Genomic DNA, 13137 nt, shown 5'->3' on the forward strand with positions numbered 1-13137 from the left:
TTTCCCCACAGAAGCTCAATGATGTTGAGCACATCCTCTGGGCCAGTTCCTTTCTAATGCAGAAGAAAGTGTTTCTGAAAATGTGTTCTGCAGGTCATCAGTTCCATTGGAGATCTCAAAAAAAAAAAAAAAAAGTGTTAGGGATAAATAAATTTGGAGAGCACTGAATTTAAAAAGTTAAACAACTCTGTCTCATCCGGTAAACATCTACCCAGTCATCCAAGCGAGAAATCCTGGGTTGTTTATTACATATTATTTATATGTTGTAAATAATATATAATAAAATAATATTATTACTTATTTCCCTTCTGCACCTAATCCATCTTCAAGTCCTATTAATTTTACTTCCTACATATTTCTCCATTTTTGTCTCGCTCTCTCAATCCCTGTTTCCCCAAATATCCTATTACGGTTTCTGGCTGTCTCTTTTTTTTTTTTTTTTTTTCCGGTACGTGGGCCTCTCACTGTTGTGGCCTCTCCCGTTGCGGAGCACAGGCTCCGGACGCGCAGGCTCAGCGGCCATGGCTCACGGGCCCAGCCGCTCCGCGGCATGTGGGATCTTCCCGGACCGGGTCACGAACCCACGTCCCCTGCATCGGCAGGCGGACTCTCAACCACTGCGCCGCTAGGGAAGTCCCTGGCTGCCTCTTCTAATGTCTCTCCCAACCCCCAGCGCCACCTGCCAGAAGCCTGTGGGAGAATGGAAACGTCACCATATCTCGCCCTGCTGACAGCCCATCCACTCCTCACTGGCACTTTCAGATTGGCTTTCTCTGGGGTGTTAGAAGTGCTGCAAGAAAAATTTGGCACAAAGCCTTGTATAAACCAGTTAAACAGAATTCTTTACCTCTCAGAGCTCTTAACGTACTAACTGAACATTTTGACCCTTTGAGAGGGGATGTGAGATATAGCCTTTCCCAAATCCAACTGCATGTGCGGTGCCCTTTCTCCAGGGAAGCACCACAGTGATTAGTATTACAATGTAAACATTTTGAGAAACACTTCCCATAGATATTGCTTTCAAACTAATGGGGATTCACTCAACTCTGCCTCCCCCATCTTAAGAATTCGTTTCTCTTTTGATGCTGCCCACAACCATTTTTCTTGGCTAGATTGTCTACTTTTCCCTTATGACACAGCCTGGGCAAGAGGGGACAAAATAGATCTGAGCAACGAAGAGATTGGCCTTGGAATTTCAACAACTTACTAAATGTATGAGCTCTGGTAAGCTTCTTGCGTTTCTTCAAGTCTCCTTTCTTCATCATTAAACTCTGTATGAAAACCTACCTCCTAGGAATGTTTTGATTAAACGATACACCATGTACAAGGTGAAAAGTTTAGTGCCGGGCATATGGACACTGCTCAATAAATGCTGTTCCTACTTGTTTGGACTTTCAGGGGACCTCAGCAGGAAGGTCATGGAACAGACTCTTTATTTGGTTCAGCCTCCTCTCTGAATGTTAGCTAAGTCTCTTGTGCACGAGGAAGGCCCTTGAGAAAATACAATGTACAAAGTATTAACCATCCTACGGCCACAGGACCTAAGGAGTGGGTTTCGGGTGGCCTTCTCTTCACTGTCCGGGTGATTTCATCTGCTCTACCGTGTGGACTGCGATGCCAGGCCAGGGATGCCTTCTTGCAAAGGCTCCAATGATGTATTTAATTGCACATCGTTTGCATTTGTGTTAAATAAGGTGAACACATCTGGCCATTGCCTTGTGTCAAAAATCCTTTTACCCCCTGAATTTATGAACAAAACAAGTAGTAGTTTTTGTTTGTTAATAAATAACAGTCTGGACTTTGCAGCTGTGCTATCCATTAATTTCTATTTTTTAAATTTTAATTAAGGACATCTAAGGAAAAAACACTGCAAACTTTAAGGAAAATATGACCAAAGTTTGATGTATTTAAAAATGGGCACAGGATATTTATTGAGGCAATATAAAGTTTTCCTAAGTAACGTGTTTAAAATAATCTAGAAAAATACTTGATAAGATATGCAGTGGACAGAGTAAGAAATTTGGTAAGACAATTCCTAGGAGCAATTTAAAAATAAGAAACCTCTGAAGCGTTCACGTCTCTGTTATGCTCCATTTTCTCAGTAGATGGCAGCCTTCTCCCACCTTCAAAGCTTTTACTTACACTAAGGTGTAAAGGGCTGACAGTCCATTAAAACAGTTACAAAATCCTCTTTGGGTCTTAGCTAAATACATACCTATGGCCCTATGACACTTACAATACTTGCACATAGAATGGATTGCATGACTAAGCCAGTATTTTAACTACAGTAAAGAAATCTACTTCTGTATTTTATATGAATATATTTGCAAAATTCAATTCTTCCGTTCCTCTCTTGGTGATTCACTACCGTAATCCCAAATATCCCCCTCTTTCCAATATTCTAACATCACCCTAGGCCTCTTAGTCTAGACAGGTGACTCAACTACTATCTATCAAAAAGATCAAGCCATTCATTTTTTTCACTCTTTTATTTATTCAATCTACAATCATTCATCCAGTACCTTCTATATGCTAGATACTGCTAAGCTCAAAGAATGCAAAGATGCATGAGTTTTGCTCCTTGCCTTTAGCTCAAAACTTATTTGGAGGAGACAGAGAGAAACATAATCACACTATGTACACAATTATACTTATGACAATAGTAGAGAGATGCACCTGTCGTTGTGGGAGCCCAGAGAAAATGGATCAAACTCAGTCCGTGGGAGGGAGTGTGGGAGAGCTCCCTGGAATTAACAGTACCTATGCCTAGTCTTAAGGGATAAAGTGGAATTAGTTCAGCAGATGTCAGGGCAGAGATACATTCCAGGTGGGGAGTGCTATGGGCGAAGGAATGGAGGTGAAATATGTCATAGGTGTGTGGGTACTTCTCCAAGCAGCTCCATCTTAAACGCTAGCAGTGGTTCTCAATCTTGGCTGCGTATTAGATTCACTTGGGGACTTTCTAAAAAATACCAACTTCTGGACTTCATTCCCAGGTAGTCTTTCATTCATCTGGAGATGCCTAGGTGCTGGTGTTTAAAAAAAATAAATTTGCTAGGTGATTTTAACAAGCATCCAGGGTTGGGAAACACTGTTTTTGCTGGGGAGAGAGTGATGGCAAATGACCCGGGAAGGTAGACAGGAGTCTTCACACTTTACATGCGGGAAGCTTGTTAAATACATAGATCCTGGATCCCCGAGTCTGGCTGAGGTGCATGGACTTCCCTGTTGTTGTGTGGTACTGTTAAAGAGGTTTTATTTTGTTCTGTTTGGGTTTTTTTGTTGTTTTTTTCTTTTTTGTTTTGTTCTTTTTTGCAAGGAACTGAGATGGTTTTGGAATTGCTTTTGAGAGGAGCCACCACAGTGGTCCTGAGGGAAGGATGCTGTGATGGGAGGGAGACCGGAGGTAGTTGAGAAAGCGCTTGTAAAACTCCAGTGGGAGGATAAGAGCCTGACCAAGGGTGGTGGCCATTAAGGATGAAGGTCAGGGTGTGCGATGGTGGGGATGCCGGAAGTATTTGGGATGCCAAATTGCCAGGACCTGGTGACTAGTAGCAGCTAAAAGAGAAGGACAGGGCTAGATTAAGATCTTTAGGGACCCTAAGTGTTAAAAATGAATCTGTTGCCTCATTGTACATATTTTTAAAACAAGCTATAATGGCCTATATAACAAGTATGAGAAAATTCAGCAAAGTTCTGTTTTAGTTTTGTTTCCCTGTAGTAAGTTTGTGTGTGTGTGTGTGTGTGTGTGTGTGTGTGTGTGTGTGTACAATTTCAAATACTGAATGCTTTCCAAATATTTTTTTCTGGTGTCTTTCCATTACTGGTACCTTGAACACATACTAGATCTGACTATTGGGAAACTGACTACCAAGAGGGAGAATAAAGGATCAATTCCAGGGTGCCCGGGTGGGTGGTGGTTCTATCCGCTGACACAGAGAATACAAGGGGAGGGGGTCCTGTGTTTTTCTGTTGTTGTTGTTTTGGTTTTCTTTTGCAGGAAGGGATTTGTGCAGACGTCCATCAGGCTTTTAGAAATCCAGGTTTAGGGGCAAGGGCTGGGCCTCAGATGCTGGTATGGGAGCCATGGACCTATTTGTGGTTGCTAAAAGAATAAGAGGGATGATTTTTTGTTTTGTTTTGTGAAATAGACTCAACTGTCTGTCTAACCATGGGAGGCGCCTAGAGTGACGACTGCTCTGACACAGGCAGAAACCCTGGGGATCACGTGCACTTCAGAGGCGGTCAAGAGAGATGTGAAGAACAAAGAGAAAGGTCAGTGAAGTGGAAGGAAGGTTGTGATAGGGGCCAGGTTTCAGTTCAGGTGATAAAGAGGACAGTTATAAGTAACAGACTAAAAAATGTTCATTGGTGATAGTATTATAAAGGAATATAGGATGATGCTGGTAGAATGCAAGGAACCTGTTGATCTGGGGAGAAAGGCATAAATCTTTTGAGGGAAGTAGAGGGACAGACCCTGTGATCAGAATGGGAAACTGAAACCTAGGGCATCAGGGACAAGGCAATCTGGCAGGCAAATGTCTTAGCTTTTGGGCTGCTATAAAAAATAAGCTAGCTCTTGGGCTTTCCTGGTGGCGCGGTGGTTGAGAGTCCACCTGCCGATGCAGGGGTTCGTGCACCGGTCCGGGAAGATCCTACATGCCGCGGAGCGGCTGGGCCCGTGAGGCATGGCCGCTGAGCCTGCGCGTCCGGAGCCTGTGCTCCTCAACGGGAGAGGCCACAACAGTGAGAGGCCTGCGTACCGCAAAAAAAAAAAAGAAAAAAAAAAGAGAAAAAAAAAAAACCCAACAAAACACACAAACAAAAAATAAGCTAGCTCTCTTCTTCTTATAGGGACACTAATCCTACCTTGTGGGCTCTGTCCTCAAGGCCTAATTACCACCCAAAGCCCTACCTCTGAATACCATTACACTGGGGGCCTAGGATTTCAACATGTGAATTTTGAAGGGACACATTCAGCACATAACAGTGAGCTCTAGGGAAGCCCACAAACAAGGGGGTTCCTCAAGTACCATTGATGCTCGAGTACTGGATTAGTCATGAGGACAGCATCGTCTGAGCTACCCCAAAGGGTGGTAACATGGGGGGTGGGGGATGGATCCGTAAGCCAGGGAACCAGGTTCAAATTCTATGAATGAGGGAAAACTTGGGGGCATTGTTAGATATCAGAGTGACAGAAGGTGGTTTAAATTGTAGATGTAACTTATGGGAAAACATTGTTTCCGCTCAAAGCTGGAGGAGTAATATCCTAGAATCTTGTAAACTAATATTTGTTGAGTGCTTCCTATATGCTAGGCACTATTTTAAGCTTTTTTAAAAACCTATATCAACTTGTTTAATGGTCACAGCAACTTTATAGGGTAAATATTGTCATTATCTGCATATTACAGATGAAGTTGTAAAAAATTAATAAACAGAAATCTCAGTTAAATAGCGCCAGGATACCAGCAGGGGGAGCTCTCACACCCTGTGACTCTAGCGGAGCAGAACAGGAAGAAGCCCGACTCCTCTTTTTTTCTGGAAGGACTCAGCCAATGACAAGCCGTGGGCTCCGTTTAATGCATCCCTCTCCACTTTTCCCCTCCATAAAAGCTTCCCTTGCCTTGCAGGGACTTGCTGTGGCTGCCGTGGTTGCCCACCCCAAGTTGCAATGCTCTGCTATCCCGGGGAAGCCCCTCTTTGCTAGAGAAGCATCTGGTGGTCTGCCTATTTTGGGTCAACGTTTTGGGGGCCTGGTGGGGGCACCAGAGAAGACCACTGCCAGCTCTGGGGCCAGTGAGCAAACAGGTGCAGGACCCACAGTGGACCCCACTTAGGTCATGGTTTTTCTCCAAGACCCTGGAGTCTTTCTCCTCAGTCTGAACCTCCACCCTCTTTGCATTTGAAGCTCTCTGGGCTTTAATGGGGATCTATTTTACGGTTTTGTTTTCTTCTGGTGAAGGCCTTGTTCTGTATGAGCGTACTTGTTTGGTTCTTTGGTGTGATTTTTGTAGTATTTGTTTTACTGAAACTGTCCCACCATGCTTTTGGAAGAGGAGTTGATCTATAGGCCCTGGTGAAAAGCCCTTGACCCTGCTCCTCTGGGACCAAGCTGTTGCCTTAGAACTGGCTGGCATTAGGCCTGCAGGTGGTTTGAGGTGTCTGAACTCTTTAAGCTGCTTGAATTGAGTCATTTGAGCTGTAATGAGCTATTTAGGTTGTTTGAAAATTATTCTTTTACTCTAGAGAAAAAAAAAAGAGAGAGAGAGAGAGAAAGGGGATCCTGGTTATCTAAAGATTTTGAGCATGTGCCCCCCTACAGGGATTCTAGCTGATTTTATGTTTAAAAACCCTGGTCCTACCTCATGCCCATTTCTAACTAAATGGACCCACCTGACCAAAGGCAGATTAGCACATCAATGGCTATGATGGGGAACCTTGGAAATCCCCAAACCTAATCTTCTTAAACCCAAATTGGACATCTAGAGGTCTAGAATTTCTGGAAGTGAATGGAATGCCTATTTCGAATGGTATTTTGAGGCTTCTAGACGTTATCAGGGGTTTGCCTCTCTGTAAAATGAGATTTTAAGATTAACTGAGGCAAACTAATGATTAAAGAAAGATAAAATGGCTCCTGAAGTGTCAGGCTCTTCTTCCTTGGCTTCTTTTCCTCAGACCCCACCTCCTCCTCCATCTCAGCTCTCTCCCTTGTCTCCTTGTGGTCACACTCTGCCTCTCGTACTATCTTTCTCTTTCCTTTCTTGCCACTTACACCTCCTCTAGACCCTCAGTTCCTCCGTACTAATCTCTCTCCAAACTTCCCTTTCTCTCTGAAACTCTCCCTACATCCTTTTCCTCTTAACGAATCAGAAACTGTCCCTTTAAAATTAAGACTTCTCATCAGCCAAAGGCTAAACCCTTGATTTCTTATATTCCTGGGCTAGAGCTGAACTGCAAACCATAGAGATTCTCCCAAAGTAACCGAAGAGCCTCATAGATTTGCTGAGGAATTTAATTAGTCATTCAAATGGATCAACCTGGTTTTCTCTGACTTACAGCATATGCTTGTCAGTGAAGGTCAGGCCCAATATTGGATAAAAATTGTCAATTGGGAAAATCCTGGACTCTCCAGAATTACACCTGGGTGACCAGCCGGCTAGCTTATTATATGATCAGGCTCAGGCAATTGCTAGGTGACTACATTGGGCAATTCCTAGGGCTTTTCCAAAGTCTGTTGATTGGAACAAAATTCAGGCTTGCGCACAAAAATCTGATGAATCTGTTTATGAATATTACGATCGACTTCAGATTGCTTTTAAAGAAAATCCTGGTCTTCCTTCAGATGTTGATTCCCCCTGGGTAGCTTGAACTCTATGTTAATGGGAAATTAGTAAAAATTCTAGTAAAAAGAATGGGAAATTATGTCCACTCCAGACTTAGTTAATTTGGCAAACCAGCTCTCTTGCTCTCTAGATGAATCACCAAAAGGAAGACCGCCAAAATTCTTAATCTTCAACTCCAGCAAATGAAGTCTTCTAGACAAAACCAAACCCTCCTAGTTTCTGCTATTGTTGCAAAGATCCAGGATACTGGAAAAGAGATTGGTAGAAATGTTAGAGCTTTAGACGACTTCAGCCTTCTAACCAGCCTTTCCAATGTCCTCCCATTCACAACGGTAAGGCTCTGAGGAACTACAGGGGCTTTTTCCAATTCTCCCTTTTAATTGGCTTGGAGAAACATTTCCCCAGATCAGGGATGAATCTCGTCCAGTCCTAACTGGCACCGGAGCCACACTCTCTGTGCTCAACCCCACTATATACAGTAGCCCCTGCCTCGGAGGACTAAAACAGTTCACATTGTGGGTATCTCTAACGAACCTCGAGAGGTTCCTGTCTCTGAACCTGTTCCCTTTTGTTTAGGTCCTTTGAGAGATACACGCCACTTTCTCCTTAGTTACTCTGCCCCTAGCCATCTGTTAGGCCAAGACTTCTTAGAGAAGAATCATGCTGGGATTTCTTTCTCCCAAAAGGAGAAATAATCCTAGAATTTGACAGTAGTCATCCAAGCAGCCAACCAGGTGAATTAAATCACCCTTTGATTTAATTTGTTCCATCTCTTATGGTACTAGAACTGATTCTGGAAACACTGACCATTTGGCCCTGTTGAATCAGCTACCACCCTCCTTATGGGCAAAAGCTGCAACTGATATCGGCAAAATTCACAGTGCACCTTCCGTCAAGATTCAAACAGAGGCATCCAAATCTCGTCCCAGAATTAATCAATACTTGATAAGTAAAGAAGACTTTCAAGGTATACAACCCATAACAGAAGATTGAAAGTCTCTCAAGGCCCCATTATCCCAGCGCTCTAGCCCCTGTAACACTCCCATATTGCCCGTGAGGAGACTGAAGGGCTGAGGGTGGAGGTTTGTCCAGGACCTCTGAGCAGTAAACACCTTCTTATCCCTCAACACCCTGTGGTTCTAACCCTCAGACTTTACTACCATCCATTCCCACCAGAAGAAAATTCTTTACTGTAATTGACTTATGCAGTGCCTTCTTTAGTATTCCAGTTGATAAGGTTACCCAGTACCTTTTTGCCTTCACTTGGGAAGAACAACAGTTCACCTGGACAGTAATGCCTCAGAGTTTTACTGAGAATCTTCTTATTTCTCACAAATCCTGAAGGTCGATCTGGGTAATATAAAGCTCCTTAGAGGTTCTACTTTGTTGCAATATATGGATGATATCCCTCTCTGCTCTCTTTCTCAAGCCTTCTCACAGGAAGACAGCATCTACTTGCTAACACTTTTAGCCTTAAAGGGACATTCTGTCACCAAAGAAGAATTGCAGTTTGCCCAAATCCAGAGAGACTTTTTGATGATAGCCATTCTGACAGGTATAAGGTGATATCTCACTGTGGTTCTGATTTGCATTTCTCTGATTCATGATGTTGAACAGCTTTTCATGTGCCTGTTGGCCATCTGTGTATCTTCTTTGGCAAGGTGTCTATTCAGGTCTTCTGCCATTTTTTCATCAGGTTATTTGTGTTTTTTTTGATATTGAGCTGTGTGAGCTGTTTATATATTATGGATATTAACCCCTTATTGATCATATCATTTGCAAATATTTTCTCCCATTCAGTAGGTTGTCTTTTCATTTTGTCAATGGTTTCCTTTGCTGTGCAATGTTTTTAGGTTAATTAGGTCCCATTTGTTTATTTTGCCTCAGGAGACCACCTGGGGAGAATATGTTATAGTGGGATGAGAAAGGAGTTAAAGATGGGACACTGAGAACAGCAACATGCAACAGACAGCATTTTATGGACTGAATATTTGTGTCTCTCCCTGCCCCCAATTTGTATGTTGAAATTCTAATCCCCAATGTGATGGTGTTTGGAGGTGGGGCCTTTGGGAGGTGCTTAGGTCATGTGGGTGGAGCCCTCATGAATGGGATTAGTGCCCTTATAAGAACAGACACAAGAGGGCCCCTCTACCCCATGCTCTCTTTTTCTCTCCCTCTCCCTTGAGAGGGTACAGCAAGAAGGTGGCTGTCTGCAAGCCAGGAAGCTGGTCTGCCAATCTACTGGCAACTTCATCTTGGACTTCTCAGCTCCCAGAACCGGGATAAATAAGTTTATTTTTTAAGCCACCCAGTCAGTGGTATTTTTTATTATTGTAGCCTGAACTAAGAAACAGGGTGCACAAGTGAACTGGCATGGAAGATGGAGGAGGGGCTATCAGAAAGATGAGACTTGAGTCAGGAAAGTGTGACGTGCTAGAGGGATATCAAGAAGAAATGCATCAGCAGTCAAGAATTCAGTACTTGTGCAGGATGCAGAAGAAACATCTACACCCAGCAGAGGAGAATCTTAGGGTAAAGAAGGAACATGGGAACAATCAGAACACAAACTACACTCTCAAAAAAGTGTAATCAACGTAATCAGCTTCCTGATTACGTTTCTACATAACCCATGAATCTGGTGTGTGTGTGTGTGTGTGTGTGTGTGTGTGTGTGTGTGTTTGGGGGAAGGATCACTCTGCATTTCCACATCCCTCAGATTTCTGTACCCCTTGACTAGAGTCCTCTCTTAATGTATCATGAATAATGTTTGTTGTTGTTGTTGTTTTGGCCATGCCATGCAGCTTGTGGGATCTTAGTTTCCCAACCAGAGATGGAACCCGTCTTAATGTGTCCTGGATGGTTGGGAAGTGTGATTCTGAGCCATGAGGTATACACAGAATATTGCCCAATTTCTTCTCTTTCAAGTCTCACCCCTGCTGTTGGCAGCAACAGCCTTAGCTCACCTTTCTCCTTTGGGGAGTGATTGGCAACTTCCTGCATCTGCCTAGGGTTGATTTTATTTTGAATTTGCCTAATTTGGGACAAAATGTGCTTTCCTGATTGTCTCACAACTAGTGTCACATGAAGATTGACACTGTGCTCATTATTTGGGTTGTGCTGGCCCCTGATCACCAATGAGCCATTTCCCAATGCACGTGAGTCCGTGCGTGACGGTGGAAACTTGGAAGATGAGATTTGTCAGTGCTGGTCTAGAATGTGGCTGTAGGTTCCCTCCAAGGCACAGGTGTGCTGTACATGGTAAATGGAAAAACATCAAGCTAAGCAAATGATAAACTCCACGTAACTATAAAATTCTAGGCTTACAACACAGATTGTTCTCTAGGTGAACAATCTTGTCCAAATCCCTTCAAAGTGCGATTCTACATCCTCTGGTTTGACAGCGCAGACACTCAGGTGCGTGCCTTTTATCTGTAATCATGGTTAGACAATGTTGGTGATGTTTGTAATTGTCAGGTATTGCTCAACAGTGCTGCAGAACAAGTCATCCCAAAGCTCAGGGTTCATAAAAGTAGGCATTTATTTATGTATTCACACTGTTTGATTATAGGTCTCAAGTCATTGGGAGGCTTTGCTTCAGGCTATGAGTCAGCCCAAGGCCATGCCTCTTAAGACATCTGATTAGATCACTTCCACTGATCACATCACCTCTTCTGTCCAAACCAAGACACATGGCAAAGCCCAGGTCAGTGGAGTGTGGAAGTGTGCTCTGCCCCAAGGGGAAAGGGGAAGGGAGTGAATAGTAAATTCATCCTTCTGAATTAAATTCTGACTGAACAGGAATCTAATCCTTCGTGGTGCTCAGATCGGAGAATGTTTTTAACAAATGAAATTCAGAAAAGTCATCTTGTTTTTTTTTTGGCCGTGTTGGGTCTTTGTTGCTGTGCGTGGGCTTTTCTCTAGTTGCGGTGAGCGGGGGCTACTCTTCGTTGCAGTGCGTGGGCTTCTCATTGCAGTGGCTTCTCTCATTGCGGAGCACGGGCTCTAGGCGCGTGGTCTTCAGTAGTTGCAGCATGCAGGCTCAGTAGTTGTGGCTTACGGGCTCTAGAGCACGGGCTTAGTAGTTGTGGCACACGGGCTTAGTTGCTCCACGGCATGTGGGATGTTCCCGGACTGGGGCTCGAACCAGTGTGCCCTGCATTGGCAGGTGGGTTCTCAACCACTGTGCCACCAGGGAAGCCCCAGAAAAGTCGTCTTTTAACGACTTTTAAAAGACGTTAAAAACCTTGTTCCAACTCTAATGAAATCCCCTGAGAAATCTCAAATCATTACCTTAAAAAAAAAAATACAGTATTCCTTGCTTTTCACATATTCTTAATAAAATGAGTAAACTTAGCAGGGGAAAAAACAATTACAAACAATCTAATTCATCAAAATTCTACTCACACATAACTGCAGTGATACAGGTATTGTGAATCTGTAACAATACAAAAAATCATTTTTTCAATTTGCATAGTTTATGATGTATGGTATTGTTATCTAACCTTCTAGACTGGTCAGGAGGCACCGCTGACCCTGCCAGGATGGAAGGGATCCAATGTAATCACTTGCCATGAAGGGCCTGGTTAGTGTCCCTGAGGGACAGTGTTGTAATGGAGGGCTCGGCATCCGTCTCCGTAGCAGCTGCTAGATCAGCCTCAGCGGAAGGGAGCCTGTGGTGAAAGGCAGCCGTGCTGGGACATGCCTGGCTTCCTTCTCTGCTACCATGGCTGTTCCAGTCTATGGCCATTGTACAAAGACTGGGGTAGCTGAGGACAGAGGCTGGCTGATGTCTCCTAGCCGAGCCATCCTGTCTGTTCAGTTTAACGTCTCTGCTAAAGGGATGCTCTGTGGTGGACATTAACATGAGGTAAAAGACCTCACATGCTACGGCCACTCCCATAGGTTTATCTCCATGCCCCTTCCCCAGACCTTCTTGTCTCTGATATCCCAGATTTGCTCCTTCTAGGTCCTGATCACCCACCAAGGCATTTCCACTGCATGAGTCTCTGTGTATCCTGGCTATGAACCCCCCTCTCTTACAAAGGAGATGGCTGGGTACACCGCCTGGACCCCTGCTCAACTGGGATGGTTTCCATCCCACTCGATCTCCTAACACCCTCCCCTTCCTCCCACAGGGGGTTGAGGTGATGCATCGCTCCTTTGTTGACTTGTACCAACACTGAACATCCCCGTGTGAACAAAGCTTGGGGTTTTCCTCTGTCATCTGGCCACGGGGGACTTCCCGTATGTGTGAGCTGACAGAATGGAACTCGTGCAGCAGTGGAAGGTGACAGGGAGCCTGAGTGGCCTATCTGTGCCCCTTCCTTGTCCCTTCTGGGCCTGTCAAGCTCGATCCTGGATATACCACTTCCATCTTGTGCTAGACTGAAGCTGGCTTTGCCTGATCCTATGTCCTGGTGAGTGGGACGTTCCTCATTTAACGTGGGGAGTTCTTGCTGCATAGTTACTTGATGCTCTACAGCCAGATGCTTCATCTCTACCAGGGCCCAGCTGGACCCAGGAGCTAATTTCCTACTACGGATGGTGTGGTCTTGCTCCAGAAACCAGGAAGCGTGCCTGCATGTCTCCTATTGGATTTCCAGTATCATGGGATCTTCTGGGTCGTATGGCCCAGGTAGCGGGGCTGCTTATCCCACAGCTTATACAGCTCTGCTGCAGAGCCCTTTCTTATTCTAGGCCACTGAAAACCCCTAGCCTGCCCCAGCACTTAGTATGGGTTGGTTGCTAAAACCCTGCACGGCAGTGAGGGAAGCTTTATAAGGAAGGGGAAAGA

General features: G+C 44.3%; 1 protein-coding gene across 1 annotated transcript in view; it reads right to left on the reverse strand.

Moving 5' to 3' along the window:
- SDR16C5 (short chain dehydrogenase/reductase family 16C member 5) overlaps positions 1–13137 on the reverse strand; it is a 34625-nt gene continuing 21488 nt past the window's right edge. Inside the window, exon 7 of the mRNA XM_049700619.1 lies at positions 1–114. Within this exon, the coding sequence (XP_049556576.1) occupies positions 16–114 (99 nt within the window). The 3' untranslated portion in view covers positions 1–15. The remainder of the gene's footprint in view (positions 115–13137) is intronic.

This window comes from Orcinus orca, chromosome 17 (assembly GCF_937001465.1).
Source record: "Orcinus orca chromosome 17, mOrcOrc1.1, whole genome shotgun sequence".
Taxonomy (NCBI): Eukaryota; Metazoa; Chordata; class Mammalia; order Artiodactyla; family Delphinidae; genus Orcinus; species Orcinus orca.